Genomic DNA, 27,454 nt, shown 5'->3' on the forward strand with positions numbered 1-27,454 from the left:
GATGCTAGAGAGTTTCATCTAACCACAACACTTTCTCCCAGCCTTCTCTGACTCATTTAAATATTCACTGGGAAGCTTAGGTCAACCCTGTATATATTCCTTCTTGAGCAGGGGGGACCTTAGGTGCACTGCAAGCTTTCAATCCATTATGGCGTAGTGTGTTACCAGTGGTGTTCTTGTAGTCCCAACTCCCTTCAGATCATTAAGAAGATCTTTGCATACAGTTTTGTCCTGATCCAACACTTTTCTCAAGATCATTCTTACCTTATAAGGAAAGATCTTGCATGGAGCTCCAGACCGAGAGTAATGGTAATTTTATATTTCTTCCATTTCTGACTAATGGCACCAACAGTTGTCACCTTGAAGATGTTTCACCTCTCATCAAAGGCCTTTCTGATGAGAGGTGAAACATCTTCAAGATGAGGAGGCACAGAGGAGGCCTCAGGTGAAGCTACAGTTTCAAAAGATGCGGGCATTGAAACATTAGCAGTCTTTGGAGGGGTTGGCACAGCAACACACACAGCCTCAGAAAGTGTTGGCCTGTAATCAGTAGCAGTCTATAAGAGGTCCAGCAAAGAAAGAGAAGTAGTATTTGAATTTGCTGGCAGAAGAACACAAAGTCTTTGGGGTGCTTGATCGGATACATAACAAAAAGGAACAGGCTCATGAACACTAGTAGCAGTCCTATTTTGGTGGCTGTGGCTCAGGAGGTAGCGCAGGTCATCTACTAATGGGAAGGTTGGTAGTTTGATTCCTGACTCCTCCAGTCTGCATGCCAAAGTATCCTTGGGCAAGATACTGAACCCCAAGTTGCTCTCCGATGCAACCATCAGAGAATGAATGTGTGTGAATGTTAGATAGAAAGCACTTTGATATAGAAAACAGTGCTTGTATGAATGTGTGTGTGAACAGGTAAATGCAAATGTGTTGTATGAAGTGCTTTGAGTTGAGATTTAAAAAATACACTTTTCCTCACATTATATTTATTGTTTAGATTTTCTTAATACTGCTTGCATCATCTCACTCATATGTGACTTCTTCAAGGTCATAATTTTCACTTAAATATAAAACTACTGAGCCCCGTTTGAAGCCTAATCAAAAAAAAAAGAAATCACAGGCAATGACAGGTATAAGCAGCAGAAAGAACTTCTGGGGTCAACCTTAGTTCCCTTCTGCATCATAAGGAACCAGCAGAGGTGGTTCAGGCATCTGTTTAGGATGACACCTACCAGATGGGGACATGCCATACTGAGAAGAGAGCTGTGGTTTGGTATCTCTGCTTGAACTGTTTCCCCCAAGACATAAGTGGCAGAAAATTGATAGATGATTGCATGTTTCTAGTTTTGGAGCTCTATGCAACTCACAGATTACAAATGAGCAGCACAGCAGTGGGGTAGTTAGTTATGGTGCCTGTTATTAACCCGAGCTGAAGCTGCTCTTTCAGGAGAGTGCATCTTCTCTCTGCTTCTTAATCGATTTCCTCTGTTCCAGCTTTGCCTACACGGATCATGTTTAGCTTTTTTAAATTGGCCGATTTGAGTGTATAGAATAAAATGGTGGATAAATGTATTGTTAAAAATGTGACTTGTGTTCTAAAGCATTTTGAGTGGTCAGTGAGACAAGAAAGTGTTATATTATTGCTTTTACATTAAAAATGAAACAGGCTTTGAGTATATATTGAGCAAAATCAAGGTTTACTGATATATATTTACCATTTGGATAATTAACAATAATTAACAAACTGCAGAAACTGTAGCATCACTTCATTATTTCTTACCATTATTTCTGTTTCTCTCTGCTGTGAACTAAAATATATTTTTAATATTTTTCATTGTTCTTTAAGACCTGTAAAAGCTAAAATATTGTAGTCTGAGTTCAGCATCATTCTGGATTTAACTCTAGCTCCACCATGGGGTTAACGTGTGATTTGAAATCTCTCTTTAATACTGATGAAATTTACTACAAATTTTCCAAATGGTTCTGTTTTGTCATGACCCCTGACCAATGACATATCAAGCCTGCAAATATCCTCTGAAATGTGATTCATTTGAGGTATTTTTTTTCTTTTTTACATAAATCTAAGAATAAAGATAACTATCATACTGGCAAGGTTCAAAAGTACAGTCAAAAGAAAAACTGAACAATCTGGACAACTGCAATAGAAGATGAAAGAGAGATGATAGGTTTTACAAAGTGCAGGAGGAGGTAAATGTGACAGGAAGTCTACTTTTGAATCTGTTCTGTGTTAGCCAATCAGATACAGTTTACCATCTGACCTAATACAATCATCTCACCTCCTTCACTCACTAAAATACCAGTAAAGTTCCCCAAAAGAAGCAGTGTGAAGATGATCGTCTTATGGATTACAGTGTTCTGGCTTCACCGGGGATGTAAGTGCTTTTTTTAGTTAAATTTTGTCTAAATATATTTGTAGTTAATAATTTACATGTCAAATAGACGCATGTAGACTATTTGAGAAAATATTTTACACTGCAAAGTTACCACATCAAACAGAGTTTAATTTTTCTGTTTTCTCTTAATTCAGATTCTCTGGTTCCAGTGAAAACTGTTCAGGTTGGTGAACCAGCAACTTTAACATGTGCTATACCCAAAGAGCTGAGCAGTAGAGGAGTCAAATGGTACAAACAGAGCGTTGGGGATAGTCTTAAATTAATACTTACACTGATCAAATCTACAGCTGAATATGATCCTGGATTTTCTAGTTTAAGATTTCGAGTAAATGATGATGAGAATTTTACCAGCCTGACCATTTTGAAGACAGTTCAAGAGGATGAGGGACTCTATCACTGCGTGAACACAGAATGGATTGGAACTACATGGAGTGGAACATATTTGTTAGTAAAAGGTAATAAACGGTCATACTTTTACAAACTTTGAAATAGTTTTTACCATGTTTTGAAGGATGTCTTTGTGTTTTGTATTACACAGGAAACACTCAGAGGACATCAAACTATACAGTCAGTCAGTTGCTGATAGAACCAAATCCAGTCCGTCCAGGAGACACAATGACTCTCCAGTGTTCAGTCTTCTCTGACTCTGAGGACAAGACATGTCCAGGAGATCTCAATGTCCTCTGGTTCAGAGCTGGATCAGATAAATCTCATCCAAACATCATCTACACTCACAAAAACAGACGTAATGAATACGAGACAAGATCTGAGACTCAGCAGAGTTGTGTTTTTCGCTACTCTAAGAACGTCAGCTCCTCTGATGCTGGGACTTATTACTGTGCTGTGGCCACATGTGGGGAGATATTATTTGGAAATGGAACTACACTGGATATTCAAGGTAACTTTATCATTGATCTAATTCATTTATATAATTTTTATTGCATTCACAGCAGTCTCATCATTAGGTGACATTAATGTTCAATACTGGAAGTTACACACCAATTGTGTTGATACCAGAAGTGATAAGGGTTGTTGAAATTTTATTTATGTATTTATTTTTGCTTGTTTTTTTTTTTTATAGTGCCATCCACACAGTCAGGATTTATTCAGATGACCATATTAATAATCTGTTTGGCCATTTCTGTCACTGGAAATATTTTCCTCATCTGCAACCAAAGAATATGTAAACAATTTAAAGGTAAGCGTTACACAAAGCTAAAAACATTTAATAGACTAAACTTATTCAAGTTATATTTAAATGACTAAAAGAAAAACCTTTATGCATTTTATTTTATGTGCATAATCACAATATAAGATCTTTAAAACCATATAGATTAAATTACTGTACACACTGTTAATGAATCTACAAACACTGAGGTCTAGATAGTGATTCCTTTGTACACATTATTATTCAGGCCAGCTTTAGTTGTACAAATAAAGCCTAAGGTAAATGCCATATTAAATAAATTTCACTATTACGTATGTTTATTGTTATTATTTCATTTATCCTTAGGAGCAGAACATTGTATACCAGATACACAAACTGACAACTTACGGCAGACGGTAAGTAATGAAAATTGTTGTTATTCACTTAAATGTGTCAGAAGATTTCTGTATCACTACACTGACACCTATTTTTAAATTACTGCACAGACTGTAGTTGATGAAGAACTAAACTATGCTGCGCTGAATTTCTCTGAAAGAAAAACAAGAGGAAGAAGGAAGAGAGAGTGTGCAGAGGACAGTGTCTACGCTCAAGTTAAATGCTGATGTTGACGACACTGTTGAGCTGTTGAGCAAAAATTTAAAATGATCCTGACATCTTGTTACACATCTTATGTTTGTAAATCTTTGGCCTCGATATTTGGTTTTTATCTTAGTTAATCATCACTGACAATATTTGGGTTCCCATAGCATGAAAGCTAATTGCAGTTCTGTCATCACTGATTTTAGCTGTATTAACTGGTTGTCATGCTTTCTGCAATTAAAAAAATTGCACACATAATGCCTCAGAAGTTTATTTTATGTTTAATGAATTATTTAATTATGGAGTCAGTTTTGAGATTTTGACTTGTTTTGCTTGAAATAAATTCTCTGGGAACAAAGATGTTAAATACACATTTAGGTGTTTATTGTACTACATTTTCTGTAACTGAACAAATATTACAGAATATTGTGTTAACACCTCATTTGCATGTTTAAAGTAACATTTCTAAAAAACATTTAATGTTGCCTATCCCCGCTGTCACATACAGTACCTACAGCCAATTTAGAATCGCCAGCTAACTTCAACATGCATGTCTCTGGACTGTGTGAGGCAGAGTACTCAGAGTGAACCCACAAAGACAAAAACTCTACAGAAAGGCCCCAGCTTAGATTCAAACGACAGCACTAACCACCGCACTGCCATGCTGTCTGCACTTTAATTAATTTTTAGTGTAAATAGAAAGCGCTCTCTAACAGAAATCAACTAAAAACAAATATCCATCCATTTACTTCCGCTTATCCTATTTGGGGTTGTGGGGGGGCTGGAGCCTATCCCAGCTGACATAGGGTGAGAAACAGGGTACCCCCTGTACAGGCCACCAGCCTGTTGCAGGGCCAACACAGAGAGACAGACAACACTGTCTTTGGACTGTGGGAGGAAACCAGAGTACCTGGAGAAAACCCACACAGACACAGGGAGAACATGCAAACTACACACAGAGAAAGAGGGAGGGGCCCGGGCCAAGGTGGAATGGAACCTAGGCCTCCCAGATGGTATTCTAACTGCAAGGCAGCAGTGCTAACCACCGCGCCACTGTGCTGCCTAAAAAAAAAAAACAAAACAAAATAAATATACATAATTAAAATCTACAGATTGCAATGTCATCTGCAAACATCATAGTCCATGGAAACTCCTGTTTGATCTCGTCAGCCTGTCCATGACCACTGCAAACAAGAACAAGAAGCTCAGAGCTGATCCCTGAACCCATCTCTCTACTACTACACACCTCAGCACTCTCTTGCTGTCCTTACACATGTCCTCTACCATCATCTCCACTCCCGACTCCCTCAAACAATACCACAGGTCCTCCTTTGGCATCCTATCATATGCTGTCTCTCAATATACAAAGACAAAATGCAACTCCTGACCTTCTTTATAAGAATCTGTGGTCCTGCAAATGGGGTTGTATGTGCGTGTGTGTTGGGTTTTTTTGTTGTTTTTTTTCCTTGGGGGTGGGGTGCTAAGATTATGCAGAACTTGATGGCTAACCAATAGGACAGCGTAGTGGTGGGCAAGCAAAGGGAGAAAGCCGTATTGATAGACGTTGCAATACCAAGTGTTGGCAAGAAGAAAGAACTTGAGAAGCTTGAGACAGAAGAGCTAAAGATTATGTGGAAGGTGAAGGTAACAGTGGTCACTGTGGTAATCAGAACACTCTGGGCAGTGACCCCCAAACTGAGAGAATGGCTCCAACAGATTCCAGGAACTGTCATTGTTCTGGGCCGGAGGTCCAGTGTGTTTAGTTCCTTTTTTTGCAGTTTTGTTTTGTTTCAGGTTGTGTTTCATAGTTTGTCTTGCAGTTTTGTTTCTCTGTTTGTTGTTTGGGTGTTCTGTTATTTAGTTATTTGAATGTTACTCAGGTGTCCCTTCTTTGTGTTCCTGTGTCTGTTTTGTTCCCGTGTTTTGGCTCTTCTGTGTTTAGTTTCCCTTCCCTTTGTTTCCTTGTTTAGATTCCCTCCGTGTCAGGTAGAGTGTTAGAGTGTGTGTGTTAGAGTTGGTCACTTCCTGTTTTATTTTGACAGCCTCATGTTCCTTGTGCATTGTGTTTAGTTTTCTTTCCCAGTGTAATTATGTTCAGCTGTGCCCCTCACCTGTTACCTGTTCCCTTGTCATCCCTGGTGTATTTATTGTCTGCTTTTGTCTTTGTCAGTGTTGGCGTCTATGTTGATGGTCCTGCTGTGTGCTTTAGTTTTTCGAGTTTCTCTAGTTTCCTGGCACCCATCCAGCCTTGTAACCCTGAGTTGTGTTTATTAAAATGAATCAGAATCAGAATCAGAATCAGAAGGTTTTTATTGCCATATGGGTGAACAGGTTCACAGCATTAGGAAATTGCTGCGGTACTTCGTGCTTACAGAAAAAAACAAATAAGTATAAAAACTATAAGACAATATACAAGTATACAAATTGCAAATATACAGAGATATTAGAGCTATAACTATAGCACAATATTACAAAATTACAAAATTACAGAAGAACACGTTAACTCTTGTCTCTGAGTCCTGCATTGAGGTCCTCTCTGCCTTGCCTGCCGCAGCAGTCATGACAGGAACGACATCCAAGATCTCTGTCCAGAAGAGCTCAGTTATGGGAACAGCTAAGATACTGCACAGAACCCCCAAGCTTCCAGGCCTCTGGCAGAGAGGACCCGAGCTTGGAGAATAAAGACTGCCCAACAACTTGTACTTTAGGGAAAGTGTTTACCTGTGGACTTTAGGAGAAGCTGCCAGGCACAATAAAAGGAAATGTGGCCACAAAGATGGTCAGTTAATGTGGTTAACTGACAGGTAAATCTATATGAGAGATGGGGGGAGGGTGAGAGAGCACTCATACTTGTGTCATTTGCCACCAAGATACAGCATTGTATTTTTAGCAGCTCACAAAAACATATTTTTCTATTTTGTGTTTTTACCTGGGGCAGCATGGTGTCATTGTGGTTAGCACTGTTTCCTCCCAGCTAAAAGGTCCTGGGTTCAAAACCACCTCGGCCCAGTTCTTTCTGTGTGGTGGAGTTTGCATGTTTCTCTGGGTATTACGGTTTCATCACACAGTCCAAAGATATACAGTTACTGGGTTGCTCAGATCTTAAATTCAAGTCTCAGCTGTTTTATTCACATAGTTTTTGCCCTGTAGGCTCACATAAGACTTCTCTGTCTCATTGGTAAATGTGTGTCAGTTGAGTCTCAAACTTCTCATAACCTCCAGCTCATTGTGGTTTTGTGACACAGTGAGAATGCTACTCTGATTTGAGTGTAGAGGATGGAAGTTACCTCAACCATCTCCTGCTGGTGCATGCATCTCCTGGTGCAATGCTCAGAGAAAGTGCAAATACCCCCAAAAACAAACAAACCAAAAACGCAGAGCTGCAGTTCAGACTCTGCAGGCGTCAGTTAGTAGATTAATATTTGTGACAGTTCAGTTATAAAAACAGTGAACAGGTATGGTTTATTTGGACTGTCAATCACACTAATGGAGGGGTGATGATTTTGACCATGGCACCTTTTGGTCCTTCAGTCAACCATGAAATCTTTGAGGCCATCAGTAAGACTGCTAAAACTTAGCCAAGATTGGGGTGTGCAGTCACACAGACCCTCATCTGAGTGAAATGCTGAATCATTATGTTCAAATCTAGTATAATAGGAGGAGAAACATATTAAACATACAGGCTCACAAATCTTAACCTAATACACAAATGTCTGTCTGTCTGTCTGTGTTTGTTTGTTTCTTGGCCACAAACTCCTCCCAGACCATCAAGAGTTCTGCAACTGAACTTGCCACCCTGATACATCTGAGGTTATAGACAGTATGATGTCATTATGGTCCCTGACAGCCACCTAGCATCATGCTCCAGTGACCCAATTTAGTGTATAAACAGTATCTTCCACGACTGTGAACACACTCACCATTCAAATGAATGTGTGAACGCCATAATGTATGCTAGTTGGAAAAGCTCTTATAAAATGCCTTTGGAATCCATATTTTGGAGTAAGATTCATATTCAAAAAAATTTTTACATTTTTTTTTAATCTCTTTTGCAACACTAAATTGCTGGAGTCATCCATCAGTAAGTACTTTTTATAACAGTTAAGTTGCCATTAGAAACTTTCTCTAACCTTGAGTACTCGTAGTTGCATAGTCTTAAACGTAATCCTAATCCTAACCACAGCTCAATCTTAAATTATATTTTTGGAAGCATGGAATATTATGTCCCCCAATTTATGTTATCAGAGATTATCAAGGTGAACTGTGTGTGATTCTAAATGGCATGACCATTTTAGAAAGAATAAACACAATTTATTATGGAAATTTAAAGAAATTTTGTGAGTGTTTTGTTTTACTGTGTCACCTTGTGAGTTCATGCTGTGTGAGTTAAAGAAACCCACTGTAAAACAAAACCGTGCTGTTGGTGTTGTTTCGGTTGTTTGGGCCGGAAAGATGATTGATTTTTTTCCCACTGTGGTGGAGAACCAAGGTAACGAACAGCCAATCAGATTGTTCTGAAATTGTTCCCTCCCACTTGATGTGATTATATTGAGGGGGATCGTTTTAGAATGCTTAAATGTAAATGAGCCAAGTGAATTAATCAGAAAATGCTGATCATATTTTATATACTGCTGAGCTTCAGACTTGGTCGTAAGTTTAGAATCAACTTCTTTCCATAAATATTTATCCAGTTTAACACCTGACACATAGAAATCTCTCTCAAACTGCTCTGTTTTATTTTCAGGAAGCACAGATGATCTGTTCTTTGTAACAAAGACTATTGATGTTGGAGATAATGTGACTCTGACATGCCCGCGCCTGACATCTGAACTTGAAGCAACCTTGTATTGGATCAGGATTGTTTCTGGAAACCATCCTGAATTCTTGGGAGGAACATTTACCTTTGATTATGGTGGTATTAACAAGACTCCTCATATTACAGCAAAACAAGGGCCTGGAACCTTTACTCTGGAAATAAGCAAAACTAAGCTAAACGACTCTGGTCTTTATTACTGCATAAAAGTAGATCAACTCGACATGGAATTTTTGAATGCAACATTTCTCAAAATTAACGGTAAATAAAGCTGAATATGTCTGAATATTTATACAAATCAATATTGAACAAAAATAGTTATGTATTAATTTACTTATTTATTTTCTAAGGGCCAGATCCAGCGATCACTGACATCATTCAGGTGCCCCAATCTGGTCCCCTCCGTCCAGGAGACCCAGTGACTCTGCAGTGTTTGGTTCTCTCTGACTCTGAGAACAAAACATGTCCTGGGAATCACCGAGTATTTTGGTTCAGCCCTAGAGCTGATAACTCTCATCCCAACTTAATTTATGCTCATGAAAATAATGACAGCTGTGAGAGGAGTCCAGAGGATTCCTCTACACAGAAATGTGTCTACAGCTTCTCCAAGAACGTCAGCTCCTCTGATGCTGGGTCTTACTACTGTGCTGTGGCCACATGTGGACAGATACTTTTTGGAAATGGAACAAAACTGGACATTAAAGGTAAATGTGAAAAATGTTAAAATAATTTAGAGAAGGTACAATACATCTGTTTCCAATTTATAATGTTATCAAATATAATCATTATTACTGGATCCTTCTATTTTTCCAGCACTCAACATGTGGGACTTGCAGAAGGCCAATACAGTTCTCTTTCTGTTATGTGCTGCTTTGGCTACAAGTCTGATTGTTATAGCCTTCCTCATTTGTACCATCAAGAAGAAAACTTCCAATTGTTGGTGTGGTAATAGAACTTCTGTTGACATCAACCGCTTTGTTGCAAATTAAGTGCACATGAAGCATCTTTCAGGTTAAATTTCTTTGTCCTACGAACAGATGGTGGAACAGGAAGTGATGATCAGCAGAGTCAACAGGTAAGGTTTAGATAAAAAAAAAAAAAAAAAACAGAAGTCAGTGCAATGTTTTCTTTCTCTTGACATTTTTTTTTTTTTGTTCTCTTTTTCATGAATTTCTTCAGAGAGTTGAGAACCCAGTGGTTTACTCTGCCCCAAACATCAACAGGAGGAAAAACAGCAACTCAGAGCCGAGGAATAAAAGAGCAGCAAAGGGCGGGACGGTCTACACTGACGTCAGTGCTTTTGCAGTGGAGTAATAATTTACACACTGTGGGAAATGCACATTAAGCTGCACTGTGGCTTCTATTTCACCAACCAAAAGTGTATTATAATGATAACCATGATTTTTTTTAAATATGTTTATTAAAATTATAAATAACATGATAAATCATTAATGGTAATAGTATTATATTCTGTTATGTCCAGTTTGTGGTTTTTTTGCTATTTTAAAAAAGGTCATTTTGATGCTCATCATTTACATATTTGTAATATCCTACATCATATCTACTTTACTGAGGAACTGATTCTTGATTTTTGTTGTTATTGTTTGTTTTGTTGTGGTTTTCCTTCAAGAGTAGGTGAGAAGCAGTCTTAACCATTCCTTTATATATCAGTGTAATATAAAATGATAACACTTAACTTATCAAGATGAGTGGCTTATTTCCCTAAATAAATGAATGAATGAATACATAAATAAATGACAAAAAAAAATACCACACATATCAAAACTTCAGGCTTTGGGCTCATTCATTTAATTTTTTATGCACCAGTTTTCCTCTCTTTGATTTTCTGTTTGCATTTTGTTGTTTTTTGATTAATGCAATCAAAAAATGTCCTAATTATGAAATATAATAGTGAAAATCATGAAAAAAAAGTATGAAAAAATGTACAATTGATTGAACATCTTTATTTTACATCACAGTAGAAAGAACTATACATTATTTTGGAAAACTAAAAGAGCAGCATCATGCTTAACTAAAGGTGACTGGAATTCTGAAGATGTTTCAGTTCTTATCCAAAAGGCTTTAAGTAGTGAAACGTCTCTTTGAAAGTGGACGGGCAACTTGAGAGGATGGCAGGATGAGAGAGTACTTTTAATACTCTTATGCAAACATTAGAAAAAAAGTCAGTAGAATTTCGCTCACAGGGACCTTCTTGGATGGGACTCAAGGCTTACCCGTAACGCTGGTGGTGTACTTCCTCATCCAGCATAATGGCTTTCTGATATGGCACAGAAAAAGGATAAATAGCAAGTTTAAGAGTGACCAAGCTCTGGAAAAGATGAGCTGAGAGTGACAACATGTGAGTCATTCTGGCACAGTCACGGTTCACTGGAGTCCCAAAGTCTCAAAGATGGCTTTGTAACCCTTTCTAGGCTGATAGATATCAATAACTTTGGTTCTCAGTTCTTGAGTTTCTTTAGTGCAATGATGAGTTGCTTTTTGAGACTCTTTAGCCTCCTTTATATGAAACAGGTTCTGCTTGTGACCGGCCGGAGCGCCGGCGCTTCCAACTACTAACTGCTTTTAAATGCCGGTAGAATCGCAAACATATATGATAGAGCAATAATTCTTTTGCATATGAAACCAGAGGATTTACACTAACATGCATTCAACGTGTTCCAGAGCGCTGTATCCCTCCTCTAACGGGTTCACAAAAATTGTGTAAAAAGCACTAGCAACAAAACGTACTCCATGCGCCTAATCATGTGCATTAGCGTGTACAGCTATGGCATTTCTGTATCTAGCATAATATGTAGATACAGAAAACATTTTTCAATTTCTTTGTGGGTTATTGCATGTTTTAGCTACCTCATTCAGTTACTATGGATTTCCTTCATAAATATTATAATAATTATGGTTATGAAGACTTTTTTTTTTGATGTATAGTGGGTTGAAATATTCCACAAGACGGTACTACAGCATGTATAACTGTAAAGATATGGTCTGGTGGACGTGTTCCATTACAGGTCTTAAAGGGCTACGTGACCTCTTGATTCAGCAGGACTGGCTTTGAAACAGGTCTGGGTGTAGCTGGTCAACATGAACTCAGATTTCCAAAAAATGTGGTTAGTTTACTCAGGTTATCTTTGTCTAATATGAAAAATTGTTGACGATCTGACACATGTAGGTGTGACAAATGCAAAAGGGGGCAGATGTTAACTTCAACAACTACTTCTTCCAAACCATCAATGCGTCAATAATGTGAGGAGTGGTTTATTTGAAGAGTTTCAGTCAGGTTTCAGAATCCATCACATCACAGAAACAGCGTTAGTGAGCGTTGATCTTCTTATGGCCTCTGACATAAGCCTGCAGTTATAGTCTTAATAGTCTTACCACTTTGTACATGCTTTGTCAAAGCATAAAAAGCACAGGGGAAGCATAATAACATTTACTAGTAGAATAAGAAGAACCTGCGCTCCAGTCTAAATGTCTGCTGTGAAAAGAATCGTTTTATCTTTGATTTCTTGCCACATGCAAATGGAGACAGAAATCGAGAGACAAAAAAATTGCAGACAGGCCGTGGTTTTTGTTTGTCAACCAAACCTTTCCACAAATATAGATGGAATCATGACATTTTAGATCATTAAAACAATTTATTTGTTTAAAAACATTTACAATTATTTATTCAGATTAATAAAACTAATTCTTTATGGTCTCACAGCACTTTCTAAAGGGCTTCTGCATTGTACTCGTGAGAACAACAAGCAAAGCCACATGCAGCAGCTTCACTGACAAACAACAGTTGTGGTGGGCCATTTCTCCGCCCCTTGACCAACTACTGAAGCTCTTTACTCAGAACAGCCCTCACTGTGAGCTTCAACAGGATATGAAGCGAGAGAAGACTTCAGCAAACTACACTTAGTGTTTGTTTGTTTGTTTGTTTGTTTGTTTGTTTGTTTGTTTGTTTGTTTGTTTGTTTGTTTGTTTGTTGAGTGCATCATCTACAACTTTATACAGCTCTCATAAAATGTCATATGTGTGCATTATTCATAAAACTGAATTTAAATGTATATTTACGCTGTCATAATTAATTTGTTCTTTTGAATTAAGCTTCCATCCATCACTGTGCTGAGAGAGGCATGTAGGAACATACTTAAGCAAGGCTTCAAACCTACAGTCAATAACTTACCGAACATTTAAAAAGTCCTGCCACTGCCACAGAGGACAGGGAGGGAACATTGATTAGCACCACCCCTCTTTTAAAAGTGTGGAATAATTAAATTTAAAAAGCACTCAGTGTAACTGTGGAGGCGAGTTTGTGTCCTTTCCGTTTCTACCCTACAAATGCTCTTTTTGGTAGTTCTTTTATACATATTATTTTTAACAATTATATTGTGTCATTCTACTTGACTTTCAAAATAGATAAAATAGCGTCACACGACCAGCTTACTGAAGTACAGAGTGAGACAGGAAGAAAAGCCCCTTTGTATTCACACCTTTCTTTGAAACCCCAACCACAGAAAGGCTCAAGTTTCCATGCACTGTTTGTCAGCGGTGACGGTGACTTTGTGTTTGTCTTTGTGTGCAAACACTTCTCTGCACACAATGAAAAGGCAGATTTAACAGATGACAAACAGCATTTTAACCAAAGTGCTTATTTATTGTTGGACTTTAAATTTCACATTTATTTCTCACAGTACTTTCAGTATATTTTTTTTATGTGTGATTATATTACATGTACAGAATTACTGAATGGCAAAGCTGTGAATGTCACCATACACATTATCACTGTGAAGAAAACTTTTTTTTTTTAAACTGGTGTGAGCAGTGAAATACAGGAATCGTGGTCTTAAAGGGTGGTGGTGGGGGGGCATGCTGTTAAACCTCTGGGTTGTATTTTTCTGGCCTTGGCTGAAATTCAGCCAGTGACATTGTGGTTTCGTGCTACTATATTAAGAACAACTTCACTGTCATACTAACATATTTTGGCTTGCGGTCCATCATACGTTGACCCCAATTTGATATGATGGCCCTGAGTCTGTGGAGAGATAGGTATGAAAACTGTCCCTGACTCTGAACCACAAAGCAAAATGTTCCAGTCTTACAGAGTTTGCTGTTAAACCTTGCGGTCATGTTTTTAGTGGCAGTAGTTACGCATTTCTGCCAAAAACCCACACATGTGATTTTTGGTAATTACTTGATTTAAGTGCAGTGCTAGGGTTAAGTTTCAATGCAGATGCTTTAATTCCCCTGTTAAACAACACGGCAGGTACAGTATGACAGCAGGATGGTGATTACAGACGGTTTGAGTATCTTCAGACTTACTGTTTCTCATGCCAAACTTTTTCCCATTCCGTAAAGTTACAGTAATCAGAGTTTCTTACAGATGCAGTGAGGATCTGTTTTCACCTTAAAAAAAGTTTAGTAACTTGTGTTAGCTGAAGCCTAACAGACAGGCAGGTGGCAGACTGGTTAACCCCTACACTTCCCTACTTGTGATGAATTTCTTAACCATTAATCTCATTTGGATGACCACATAATCTGAAGTGTTAACAACCCACGAGTTCTCAAAATTTAAAACCCTATACAGCTGTGCTGAAGGAGGAAAATGGCTAGACTAAAGAAGTTCACCATAACCCCTCTGAAGCTAGAAGCCAGACATTATAAAAGTATATTTATATATCTAACTGTTATTCTGTCTATGATGATGAAAGACCAGACCAAGCTGATTACAATGACTCTGTTCTTGCCTCCTGCTTTTTTTTTTTTTTTTTTTTTGGCCACAGCGGCTTTTATTGACAGTACAGGGAGACCGGAAACAGGGGAAAGATACAGGGGAAGACACGCGGGCAAAATGGTAACGGACCAGGGCTCAAGTCCATGCCGCCCACACCGCAGCGCGGCATGTGCATATAGTCGCCTGCTCCACCACTGAGCAACCCAGGCGCCCCTTCCCTCCTGATTTTAAAATAACCGTCATGCTCCGCACTGACACACATGATCTTTGATCTACTGGATTAAAATGGAGGCTCTGTTCTTTATTTACCTGTTGCCATAGGGAATCATTGGAGCTCCACTGATTATGACTTTCTTTCCTTACTCATGCACATGCTTAACTCAGAGTGAACATACTCAGAGGTGACTGAACTTGAGTTTGTTGAACATGCTTCCTGGAATAGGGCCCAGGTGTCAAGTTCATGTGTCTGGTCTCAGTTAGTCATTTCCTGTCTTATTTTAACAGTTTCTTGTCTTGTGTACTTTGTATTTAGTTCTACTTCCCTTGTCCCGTCCTCTTATTTGTTCCAGCTTTGCTCCCACACATTCCCTCTTCTCTTGTTACCTCATGTGTATAATATTGCCTCGGTATTCCCTTGGTCTTTGTTGTGTGCTCCCTCATGGCTCTGTCCCTTCTCGTTGTGTGTTCTCCTAGAGGAGTTGTAGTTTCAGATTACCTTTAACAAGACTACAGTATTTAACACCCTATAAATGAGAACACATTTAACTCTGCATTACAAAGACTGTTGTTTTTAATGGATTTCCAGAAGCATTATTTTGCATGTTATACATGTGATCTGTTCATTTCTAAGGGCTAAAGGTATCAAAATTCCTCTGAAATTATGTCGTAATTAGTCAAAAAAGGTTACTGTAAATATTTTCTTCTGTTGAGATCTTAAATTTGTACCAGTGGATTTAATGATGACAGTGAGCAGATTAAAAATCCAATTTAGATTTTTAGAAGCTCATATTGGTAAATAAAGTGCAGTCAACATGATTTTTGATGGGCTTATATATTAAATGAACAATCTTTAGGAGTCTGTGTTATTGTACCTAGATTATAATCAATCCAGTGCTTTTTGGCCACTTCAAACATGTTTAAAGAACTGTGTTGTTATATTTGTTGTGATTTCTGACAGATTTCTGTTTAAAAAGACATTTTTAATGTCAATGACAGTTTTTACCTTGATAAAAAATGAATATATAAAAGCCACTTTGCCAAAAACTTATTGCAGCTTCTACCTTGTGATAGAAATGCTGTTTCTCACTCAAAATGACCTGATATCATTCCTGAAAGATATGTTTGACATATGTTTCACAGATTATAAGTCAACAAGTCATTTACAGCCATTTAAATACAGGCAATCAATTTTTGGCAAATACTGAAAATCACTTTTTGGCACAACACCGGCAGCACCCCCACCACCACCACCACCACCACTTCTTCTGGATGGTTTACTCATTGCCTCTTTTGTTCAGGACACCACCAGCTGAAAAAGCGAGCTAAGGCTGGGAGAGTCTTGGGAGGGTGGAGTTTCAAGGAGAAATGTTGCTCGCCAGTATAAGAGGTGTAAATAAACTCTTTTAACCTCAACTCGTTTCCAAGCTGTGTCCAGACCTTCAGGGGTTTAACATTATAGCCTTATGGAAAATATGTTTTAGTTGTCTAACTTCGACCATTTCTCTAACCAAGCTGACAAACAGTTTTTATATATTAGGTTCAGTGATCAATAAGATCATAACTTTTAAACTATGAAGCTTGATCAAATACAGCTTAAATAAAAATGTATCCACACTGATCACTTAAAGTTAAGTTCTTCTAAAATGTTTGTATATAAATGTTTGCAGTACCTGTATATCTGCTATAGTGGCACTAATACAAAACGTTCTGGTGCTTTGTTGTTTCAGTTTAAGAAACCCACAAGAATCAAAGATGAGACGATGGAGCCCACATTTGGTGTTGTTTCATGTTCTTAGCTTAGAACGATGGTTGATATTGTTTCCACTCTGGTAATGTAGAGATACACCAACATAATAAGAAGCCAATCAGACGGCTGTGAAATAGTTCCCTCCCAATTCCAATAGTTATATTTAGATGGATAATTTAAATTAAGTCCTTATTACAGCAGTATCAAGTGTAAAAGAAAATAGAAACAGAAATGATGATGATATTTTATTTTTTTCTCATGCTCAGTGTTGGATGTAAGTATATTGTATATAGAGAGAACATATTTACTGCTGATACACATTTAAATTATTGACATAATGAAGAAGAGGGCAGACATGATTCTTTTGTTCATGCCTGACTGATCTTTTCCAGGTTGCTCAGATGAACAGATCTTCGAGACAAAGACTGTTCGTGTTGGGGAGAATATAAACCTGACGTGCACCCGCAGGGATGTGGGAACCTTGTTTTGGATCAAGCTGGGTTCAGGAAAATTTCCTAAAATCTTAGGGAGATCATTTAGCTCTCAGAGTGATGATCAGCACATTCGAACTGGAACAGAGCCTGGAACATTTGTTCTGTATATTACAAAAGCACAACAAAGTGATACAGGAGTTTACATCTGCATGAAAACAGCAAATCGAGATTTAACATTTTTGAATGGAATCAACCTGAAAGTTGAAGGTAAGTATATAAAAACCTAAAGATTTCTTACAATTCTTAAAAAATGTGGATTTACATATCTGTGCAAGAACGACATGTAACATATTTAAATGATTAATATAAAAGTTTTTAGTTTCTATTAAGAAGTTCATTTTTACATTTTTTTTTTGTTCCATTTCCCAGGACCAGACCCTGTTTTCACTACTGCTCCATCTGATCCTGTCCATCAGGAACACACAGTGACTCTGCAGTGTTCGGTCCTCCATGACTTCCAGAATAAAACATGTCCAGCCGATGGCAGAGTGTTCTGTTTGAGTGCAGGATCACATCAGTCTCACCCAGATTTTAATTGTAGTCATATGAATGGTGGAGATGAACATGAAAAGAACTCAGAGGAACTGTCAACAAAGAAATGTTTCTACAGTTCCTTCAGGAACTCGTCTGACTCTCAGAATTATTACTGTGTGGTGGCCACATGTGTGGAGTCTGGAGATAAAACAGAAGGCAACACTGAAGGTAATAGCATCATATTTTTGAAATAATGGAGGAAATTTGAATACCTGTGTATCTGCTGAGATTTTAGCTTTCAGTCTAATATTCTGTAATCAAGTTCTTAAAAAGTCCTTTGATAACATTTTTAATCATTAACTTTCTTTTTTTTTACTTTTCATTTTATGTCAGCAGCCAACAAGAGCGATGCAAAGAAGAACAATACGCTCTTTCTGTTAGTGGCTGCTTTGGCTTCACGTCTGATTGTTACAGCCTCTCTAGTTTATTCCATCAAAAAACTGAAGAATAACTCATATCTGTATTCTGATGGTAAGAAAACTCACTCATATGTCAGTGTGCCAAACAATATTCAGCAAAACTGGACTCATTCTCATGCTGTGAATTTATCTGTCAATACAGCTGCAGCTGCTCTGCAAACAAATGTGACAGCACATGGAGATCAAGAAATTCCACAGGTAATTATGTGAAACAATCAGCAGAAAGATTTCAGTATGTTTAATGTCTGCCTTTCAATATTTTTCTGTTTCCTCAGACAGATGAAGACTCGCTGGTTTATTCTGTAGCAATTTTCACTTGTAGAAAAATTAGAACCTACTGAAGAAAACAGCATCAATACTGATTTCAAGGCTTTTCAGCTGGATCAACATTGTTATATTTTGACTATAACTCTTGCATTTTTTTGCATTAGAAATTTACTTATTCTACCTACAGTAACAGGTTATAATATTTTTTTCTTTTTCACATTTTATTAATAGTGTCATGGACTAAAATGAATTCAAATCATAATTCTTTTTTATGCTTTTGCAGTACATGTAAACATTCGTGAATGTTTTTTCTCAATTATTTTGTTCCTATTCTTGTATGCATAAATCTTTCTCCATGGCAATGTAATGTACTAAAAGGACAGACTGGCTACAGTGGATGTATGGCTTTCTTCTTAATAGACAAATGTACAATGGTGTGCTTTAAAACAATAATATGACATTTAAAAAGCTACAATGAAATCATGTTAACTAGTTAATAAAATGTTGAAGTATTTGGTGTGATTTTTTTTCTTTTTTCCTGTTTTTTTGTAAGCTCTGAATGTAATATTTTGAAAATATCTAAGTTAATTTAGATTTAGATTTTTCTTATTACTATTTTATGCAACATTGACTATGTAGCTATATAATAATTATTATTAATATAAATATTAACTAAGAGTCATAAATATTGTTAAAAATTATCAGTGTTGCAAGTAAACTAGAAGGAAACCAAATTGGCTTCTGTCAGTAATTATGAGTTTATCAAAAATGAACATTAAAATCATAGTAAAGGAAAATTATCAGGTGATGCTCAAGACAAGTTAAGTTGGTCCAAAAAGATGTAGAACTTCAGATCATCTCACTTCTTCAAGAAATATTAATGTTCAAATAGTCATCAATACTGTATATGGGATGCATACTTGTGTAGTCCTTATCATTTCACACTAATAAGGTTCCTGGTTTGAACCCCAGCTGGAGCCTTTCTGTGTGCTCTCCCTGTGGCCTGACTGCGTTCCTCTGGGCACTCTGGCTTCTTCCCACAGTCCAAAGACATGCATGTTTGGTTAACTGTGATTCTAAATTGTTTATGGACGTGAGGTAAGTGCTTCAAGAGTGTAGAATAAATTACTCCATGAATGGATGGTTAAATGTGGTTTGTAGACAAAAGTGTGTTAACAGTAAGACAAGAAAAGCTCTAAATATCAGACCATTCAGATCATCGTGTAACTTTTTATTCTCAGCTCGTCCTCGTATTATATGCCGTTTAGATGTAAATATGTATGTAATGGTAAGCATGACATGCACTATTACACAGAAAATATCACTGTACGCTGTTGTTGCACCACTTACAGTATATTGTGTGTATGTTCTTTACATATGGAAATTTACAAGAGCAGTGTTGGGGGCAGGGAAGGTTGTTGCAGGTCTCGATAAGGCTTTCACAGGGTCTTTATTACATTTATTACAGCAGGATGAGGAGGTCAATGGCTCAGAGCTTTTTTTGACCCGTAAGTGTCTATAAAGTTTTACAGAAAGCTTTATGCTTTGTGTTTGTGTTTTGTTTGTGGGGGTGGGGGTGGGGGTATTTGTTTGGGAGGGAGTTGTAAGTTATGTATCAGAGAAGGACTATTAGGAGGATTGTGGTCTTTATTTTTATGTGAATATGTAGTGTTTACATTTACTGTAACTTAATATAATCAATATACAATTTATTTATTTTGGGTGTGTGAAGGAATCACTGAAAATAGACTGGGGGGTTTGTGAATGGAGGCCTAACATTTTCCTTCTTTTACAAATTAGGGCAACCTCTGATTTATATGTCTATACTTGTAATTAATTTGTACTATCAGTAACTTTGTGTATAGCAGAGGATTCCTCAGGGTAGTATCTTTGATTAGAGCCCTCATTGATGACTGTATGTTGAAGCATTGAGGAGTTACAGCCATTTGAAGTTTGTATATCAAAGGCTGCTAACATGTGGCACTCAGAGTCTCCAAGTGGCACATGTGAGACCACGCCTGAGATCAACACACAAAAACCTTTACAAAACAGTACGTTTTTGTGCTATCTTGATAAAATTTGAAATCCATGTTGAAAAGACTTCATTCTACAGCTTCATTATATTTATAATGGAAATCTCATACACAATAAAAATCCATCCATCCATCCATTTTCTTCCGCTTATCCGGGGCCGGGTCGCGGGGGCAGAAGCATAAGCAGAGAAGCCCAGGCTTCCCTCTCCCCAGCCACCTCCTCCAGCCCATCCGGAGGGACCCCAAGGCGTTCCCAGGCCAGCCGAGATACACAATCTCTCCAGCGTGTCCTGGGTCTACCACGGGGCCTCCTCCCGGTGGGACATGCCCGGAACACCTCACCCAGGAGGCGGCCAGGAGGCATCCTAATCAGATGCCCGAGCCACCTCAACTGGCTCCTTTCGATGTGGAGGAGCAGCGGCTCTACTCCGAGCCCCTCCCGGATGGCTGCACTCCTCACCTTATCTCTAAGGGAGAGGCCAGCCACCCTTCAAAGGAAACTCATTTCTGCCGCTTGTATTCGCGATCTTATTCTTTCGGTCACTACCCAAAGCTCGTGACCATAGGTGAGGGTAGGAACGTAGATCGACCGGTAAATCGAGAGCTTCGCTTTTACGCTAAGCTCCCTCTTCACCACGACGGACCGGTGCAGCGTCCGCATCACTGCAGAAGCAGCCCGATCCGCCTGTCGATCTCCCGTTCCCTTCTCCCATCACTCGTGAACAAGACCCCGAGATACTTAAACTCCTCCACTTGAGGCAAGAGCTCGTTCCTGAGCCGGAGATGGCACTCCACCCTTTTCCGGCTGAGGACCATGGCCTCAGACTTAGAGGTGCTGATTCTCATGCCAGCCGCTTCACACAATAAAAATGTTTCTATTATATAACCATGTAACTCTCAAGCTGTTGTTAGCAGTTGTTGATGTCAGTGCACTTGGATGTTTCATTTACCTGCAGGCCATCCACAAATAGCCTGAAAGGGCCTCCACACAACAGGGTGGTCTCTCATCAGCATGTCAGCTGAGGTGATGAGAGACTAAAGAAAGTCAATGAGATTCAGCAAAGACAGGCTGGCGATACCAATGAAAGCAATGACATGATTGACTGACATGATAAATATATTAGTTACCTAGGCAACCAGAGCGTGGAGTTAGTGACCGACAGTCAGTGACAAAGAAATGCCCAACAAAGCAAGGTGTGACAAAGTGATCTGCAACAAATGAACTGGTTCCTGTGTTGATGCACCATTACTTCTTGGTTCAGATGGAGGCTGTCAAGTTCTTAGGCATGCTTTTGTGGGCTTCTGTTGACAAAGAGGAACTCCAAGCAAGTAATTTCACAAGGAGCCAGACTTCCTTGTACTTTTTTAAAGTAGTCTTCATAAATAGTTCTCCAGGCATACTTAAATTCTTTCAAAGTTTTTCTTTGGACATTGGCTGCTTTTCACTCAAACACAAAACATTCCTCTGAAAATGGTCAGGTACAAGGAAAAAATCACTGCTGCCTCACAGCTGGAATAACATTTAGAAGACCTGGGTTTGATTCCACCTTGGCCCGGGCCTCTCGCTGTGTGGAGTTTGCATGTTCTCCTCATGTCTGCGTGGGTTTCCTCCCATAGTCCAAAGACATGCAGTTACTGGTTAGGTTAATTTAGGTTAGTTGGTGATTCTAAATTTCCCATAGGTGTGAATGTGAGTATGAATGGTTGTCTGTATCTTTGTGTTAGCCCTGTGACAGGCTGGAAACCTGTGCAGGGTGTACCCTGCACAGGTTTCCAGCTGGGATAGGCTATGTCAGCTGGGATAGGCTCCAGGCCTCCCACGACCCTGAACAGGATAAGTGGAAGAGAATGGATGGATGGATTAATACTGATATATGAATCATTTAAGCCAATGTTCCCTCAAATTTTTCATGTGTCTGGGCATACACAAAAGCTCCCTGAGCACACTGAGGACCACTGTGAGCAACATCAGATGTGCACGCTGTGGCCACACACCAGTATTACACCTGTTACAAACCAGGGATCATGCTCAGGGTCAGATTTTTTTTGTGTGTGTGACAGCTTGTTCCTTTTCTCTCAGTCTTTTGTGCTCTCTTGCAATAATGTACCAATTCCCATTCCCATCTTGAGTCTTCTTACAATTCATTACAATAGTATGTGATGATTGGTTGCGTAGCGTAAGTGAGCCGTATCATATCATTGGCTGAATACCTGACACTCACTGACTTAAACTACAAAATGGTACGGAAATAATTTTTATTGGTCCAATTTACGGTTTATGTTGGATTCAGTTTTTTGCGCTGCATAGATTTTCTTTTGCGTAGAGAATGTGTGAGCAGTGCGCGATTGCACAGGCGCGCAGCTTAGAGGGAACATTGATTCAAGCATAAACAAAGCACCTAACTCAAAGGATGGACCAGTGGTGTAGCTGCACATGGCAACTTAAGAGCCAAATTTAAATTGTAATTTGGCAGTAACCTGTAACAGTTTGGCACACAAGGTGATTCCCAAAGTGTCATTAGCCAAACACTTAATATATCTCAGTATGATGTGCAGTGTGTCATTTGGAAATTGAAGAATTGTATGACAAAAAGTGGTCTGTTTAAACAAAAACAAATATCTACAGACCAAATATTGACTTTCAAAATCATTAGACAAGCTGTTTTTTGCTTTATATAATGTTTTCTCCCTATTTCTCATTTTCTTGCAGTATATAAATGAGAGGTGGTTCAAGATTTTGCACAGTACTTTATCTTATAATCGTGTGTCTCAGTGTTAAATACAGTGCTCAGTACCAGAAGTGTGGTATTTAGAATGAAATACAATGTGCCCAGGACAAGTTTGTCTTTTGTCAGAATCATAACTACTCCTAAATGTCTTTCAGTAAATTCTTTACTATATATATTTTTTTAACCAAACAGTCAAACAAGTGAAAACTACAACTTTAGTGATTGGCAAAGCCATATTTAATGTTTCTAAAAGATTGACATATCAGCTGTGATGACACTGGTTTGTGCATTACTTTTGTCAGTGCCATTTGAGGGCTCAAGTAGAGTAGAAGACAGCTATATAAGAACTAGTCCACATATTTTATGCAGCCTGAGGAGTAACACCATGTTGGCCATTAGGGAAAAAAAGTATAGGTTTAATGCACACATACCTCTCTCAACATCCAACAGTGTGTACCAGTCAAAATAGAAATGAAATGTGGAAATCCTGTGGCATGCTCTGTAACTCAGACCACTTGGCTTGAATGCATAACTAGTTTATTTTAACAATATGATATTTCCCTGATTTGAAAAAACAAACCAAAAAAAGAATATATTTGACGGCCAATGTAAAAAACCCACCACCAACAACAGCAACAACAAATAACCTTCATCTCTTCTAAGCAAAGTTGCTGGAAATGTGGTTATAGCTGTGCAGCTAAAACAAAAATTGTCCACCCCCTGAAAATCATCGCATAGATTTGTGTAAGCTGCAATTATGACCATTTAAGTTTTACACTTAAGCAGTCTCTATTGGCTGTATAGATAAATGCATGTAAAATGCATGCAAGCGTCTACATTGTTAGCTAGAGCAGAGCATTGTCACTCAGGTAGCACAGAACAGAAGGTGTGCCTGTTGTTGTCTATTTGAACCTGAGACCTAACCTAGATTTATTATCTAAACTTAAGCAGGCAGGAAGTGAAAATGAAAGTAGTCAGTGAGTGAAAGGAAAGGCTGAAGACGGTTCCAGATAGGACTTAAACCCACTAACACGCCTATATTATAACATGAACTTTTTTCTGACAGTTTAAAGTGAAAAGAATCCAACATGTCTGTTGAGAAACTCTGAAATGGATTTTTTGAAATGATAGAAACAAATGATACAAAGTGGATAATAAAGATGAAACAACTACAAGATGAGCTCCTAACATTCACTAGAAAATGGATTTACATTATAATTAAAATGAGTGAATGGACAAGGAAGAGGTGATATACTCCTGACCTGGACAAGGGCAATGTGACAGGAAGTGCCCTTAAATGTGTATGCTGTGTTAACCAATCAGATCCATTTGACAGTGTGACATAAAACGCCCATGCCATAATACCTCCTACAGTCAATAAAACATCTGCAGGGTCCCCAAAAAGAGACATTGTCAAGATGATCATATTATGGGTTACACTGCTTGTTCTTCATCAAGGATGTAAGTGTTTTCTTACTCTGTGCAAGTTGTCTCCATAAAGGTATCATGTATGCTGGTTACATGGTGATTTTCCTGCATTATTATCAGGTAATCTTTTTGATTTTGTGTGTTTTCTTTCAATTTAGATACCCTTGTTTCAATAACTACAGTTTCTCTTGGTGAACCTGTAACCTTCCCGTGTGTCCTGCCTAAGACTGAGTTCAGTCGTAGAGAAGTCGACTGGTACAAGCAGAGTGCCGGGGACTTTCTGAAAGTGATGTGGACACTGAAGGAATCTGCAGAACCGGAGTTTGCCCCCGAGTTTAATGACTCAAGATGGAAGGTTAATTACGATGAAAATTTCACCAACCTGACCAGGACAAACCAAGAGGACGAGGGAATCTATCACTGTGGAATCACAGAGTGGTTCCAGAATACAAAATGGACCGGGACCTATTTGTTAGTAAAGGGTAATAATGTGATCTACTCACCAATTTTCCAATCTTCAACCAGTAAAGCAGCACTTTATCTTATTAAGGAAAAATAAGTTATTGTCAATAAGCATGCTGTGAAAACTGACTGAAACAACATAATTACGTCTAATATATACATTTCATTTATTTTCTCCAAATAATTGCAGTTATCTCAGCAACTGATAACACATACATGACTATCATGTGTACAGTCACATTTTTTAACACTGTTTTATTTTACAAAGGACACACTCAAAGGACATCAAGCTATACTGTTGTTCAGCCACCACTGATGAAAGTCCACTCAGGAGATTCAGTGACTCTCCAGTGCTCAGTCCTCTCTGACTCAGACAATAAGACATGTCCAGGAGATCTCACTGTGCTCTGGTTCAGAGCCGGCTCACATTCATCTCATCCAAAATTCATCTACACTGACAGAAACAGAAGTGAAGAATGTGATAACAGATCTGAACCCCAGAAGAGCTGCGTTTATCATTTTTCTAAAACTGTCAGCCCCTCGGATGAAGGGAATTATTACTGTGCCGTGGCCACATGTTGGGAAATGTTATTTGGAAATGGAACTAAACTTCAAATAGGTATGATTTTGAATAACATCATGACAGATTGTTCCAAGTGTCTTTCATTATCACTAATAATTTCTTTTCTTGGTTTTCTAGAGCAAGTAGCAGGTTCTGAATTTATTGCGCTGATCATAACAATAATCTGCTTGGTTATTTCTGCCATTGTCAATATTGTTTTGATCTGTTGCCGAACTCAAAGAGTAGCATGTGGACAATTTAAAGGTAAGTTTCGTTCATTAAATCTAAAATTATAATACTGTGATTTTTTTTCATCAAATTGCACTTAGTGGATCATTAATTAGTATAAAATAATGCATCTTTTATATACATTTTGACACTTCATACTTGATGTTCTATACAAGCTCTATGTGAGCACATCAAGGTCAAAAAGTTCATTTTAATATAAAAAGTAAAATTGTTCAGCCAGCGATTGGAAGCATCAGATGATGTTCATAATATTCTTATTTTATTGTGATTATTCACAGAAAACAGCTTTTCACAAGCAAGACAAGGCGGCTTGAATCAAACAGTGGATGATAGTGTAAGTAATCAGACCAAACCATATGTTAATTCAGTGAAATTATTTTAAAAGGCTGATATAAGAATATTAATTTTATTATTTTGCATAGACTGAGAGCGGATATGATTTGAACTATGCTGCACTGCATTTCTCTGGAAGGAAAGGTAGAAGGGGACAGAAGAAGAAGAATGAAGTGGAAGCTGAAATTGTTTATTCTCAAGTTAAAAGCAGAGTGTGAAAACGTGTCTATGAAAAACTGGGGTTTTCTTATATCACTGATCTGTTTTACTGAAAATAAAGAAATATAAAGAACTTATTGCCAATTTATTAAAAACATTTTCTTTTGCACACACACACACACTGCTATTTACATATTATTGTGTTTGTTCTTGTTCTCCTGTTTCTGTGTCCGTCTGCCTCAGCTTTCTCATTGATTGAGACAGAAAAAATTTCCACTCATTATTTGGACTTTTACTCTATCGTCAAGATGTGTGATTCTCAGCAAAATTACACAATCTGATGAATGATTTACCAAAGAATTTGTAACACAAAATGCACATGATATCTGGCTTTTGAAGGGGCTGAATGATCTCACTCTGCAATTTGGTTCAGCGTGCTCTTTAGCACCTTGAAGGACAAAATGTTGCACGTCTGTGTGAATGACAGAATCAACCTCATAGTTCCCACTGAGACGCAAAATGTGAATTTAGGTATCTCTTGCAGTACATACAGTAGCACAGCCAGCAGTAGGTAATGTGCTGACTGCTGTTTGCATGCTAATCCCCTTCGGTCATCACGGCTTACATAATTGTGTAAATCACTTTCATTAGTTGTATGTTCTAATGTAATATTCATTTTCTGACACCTACCTAAAAAGATTATGTGGGCAGAACATGAATCTTTTTTCACCAAATTCCTGTATCCTGCCTGAAGGGGTTCTGGTTCATGGACAAGGAGAGCAAATGCCTAGAGATGGGCAGCAAGTGTACTTTTAAATCTGTTCTGTGTAAACCAATCAGAAGCATTTTACTGTCTTACCTAATGATCATTTCACCTCCTTCACTCACTGAAATATCAGTGAGATCCTGAACAACAAGCAGTCTCACATCGATGGCATTAAGAATGAGCTTTTTCTTCTTCAAGAAATTAAATGGTTTTTAATGTGTTGCCTAAAAATGTTATAAGCATATTCTAAATGCATCTGTTGATTTTACATGTCAAATAGATGAGTGGAAAATAATAGAAAATAATTATAGGATGTTTCCACATCACCCAAAAAATGTTTTTTCT

At 38.1% G+C, this 27,454-nt stretch overlaps 3 protein-coding genes across 3 annotated transcripts; all 3 read left to right on the forward strand.

The window, feature by feature from the left end:
- Positions 1-2,347: 2,347 nt before the first annotated feature.
- LOC115787157 (uncharacterized) lies at positions 2,348-4,261 on the forward strand. The gene is made up of 6 exons (XM_030739735.1): positions 2,348-2,390; positions 2,546-2,866; positions 2,950-3,309; positions 3,493-3,609; positions 3,925-3,974; positions 4,065-4,261. The coding sequence occupies exons 1-6, from the start codon at positions 2,348-2,350 to the stop codon at positions 4,179-4,181; spliced, it is 1,008 nt and encodes a 335-aa protein (XP_030595595.1). The 3' UTR covers positions 4,182-4,261.
- Positions 4,262-8,753: 4,492 nt separating this feature from the next.
- LOC115787129 (signal-regulatory protein beta-2-like) lies at positions 8,754-10,285 on the forward strand. Its single transcript, XM_030739705.1, has 6 exons — positions 8,754-8,808; positions 8,903-9,232; positions 9,322-9,675; positions 9,785-9,907; positions 10,009-10,046; positions 10,151-10,285. Exons 1-6 carry the CDS (start codon positions 8,766-8,768, stop codon positions 10,283-10,285), a joined length of 1,023 nt encoding a protein of 340 aa, XP_030595565.1. The 5' UTR covers positions 8,754-8,765.
- A 14,232-nt stretch (positions 10,286-24,517) lies between these two features.
- On the forward strand, positions 24,518-27,159 carry LOC115787130 (signal-regulatory protein beta-2-like). The gene is made up of 5 exons (XM_030739706.1): positions 24,518-24,611; positions 24,737-25,060; positions 25,309-25,659; positions 25,741-25,866; positions 27,098-27,159. Exons 1-5 carry the CDS (start codon positions 24,569-24,571, stop codon positions 27,157-27,159), a joined length of 906 nt encoding a protein of 301 aa, XP_030595566.1. The 5' UTR covers positions 24,518-24,568.
- Positions 27,160-27,454: the final 295 nt, after the last annotated feature.

The sequence above is a fragment of the Archocentrus centrarchus genome, chromosome 10, assembly GCF_007364275.1.
Source record: "Archocentrus centrarchus isolate MPI-CPG fArcCen1 chromosome 10, fArcCen1, whole genome shotgun sequence".
In the NCBI taxonomy this organism is placed as follows: Eukaryota; Metazoa; Chordata; class Actinopteri; order Cichliformes; family Cichlidae; genus Archocentrus; species Archocentrus centrarchus.

Bases quoted from the DNA above. Each gene is read 5' to 3' on its own strand.
- LOC115787157 (XM_030739735.1), top strand. From the start codon at position 2,348: ATGATCGTCTTATGGATTACAGTGTTCTGGCTTCACCGGGGAT. The intron at 2,391-2,545 runs GTAAGTGCTTTT...CTCTTAATTCAG, and splicing joins GTTCTGGCTTCACCGGGGAT to ATTCTCTGGTTCCAGTGAAA. The intron at 3,610-3,924 runs GTAAGCGTTACA...ATTTATCCTTAG, and splicing joins AATATGTAAACAATTTAAAG to GAGCAGAACATTGTATACCA.
- LOC115787129 (XM_030739705.1), top strand. From the start codon at position 8,766: ATGCTGATCATATTTTATATACTGCTGAGCTTCAGACTTGGTC. The intron at 9,676-9,784 runs GTAAATGTGAAA...CTATTTTTCCAG, and splicing joins AACAAAACTGGACATTAAAG to CACTCAACATGTGGGACTTG. The intron at 9,908-10,008 runs GTTGGTGTGGTA...TCCTACGAACAG, and splicing joins CAAGAAGAAAACTTCCAATT to ATGGTGGAACAGGAAGTGAT.
- LOC115787130 (XM_030739706.1), top strand. From the start codon at position 24,569: ATGATCATATTATGGGTTACACTGCTTGTTCTTCATCAAGGAT. The intron at 24,612-24,736 runs GTAAGTGTTTTC...CTTTCAATTTAG, and splicing joins GCTTGTTCTTCATCAAGGAT to ATACCCTTGTTTCAATAACT. The intron at 25,660-25,740 runs GTATGATTTTGA...TTGGTTTTCTAG, and splicing joins TGGAACTAAACTTCAAATAG to AGCAAGTAGCAGGTTCTGAA.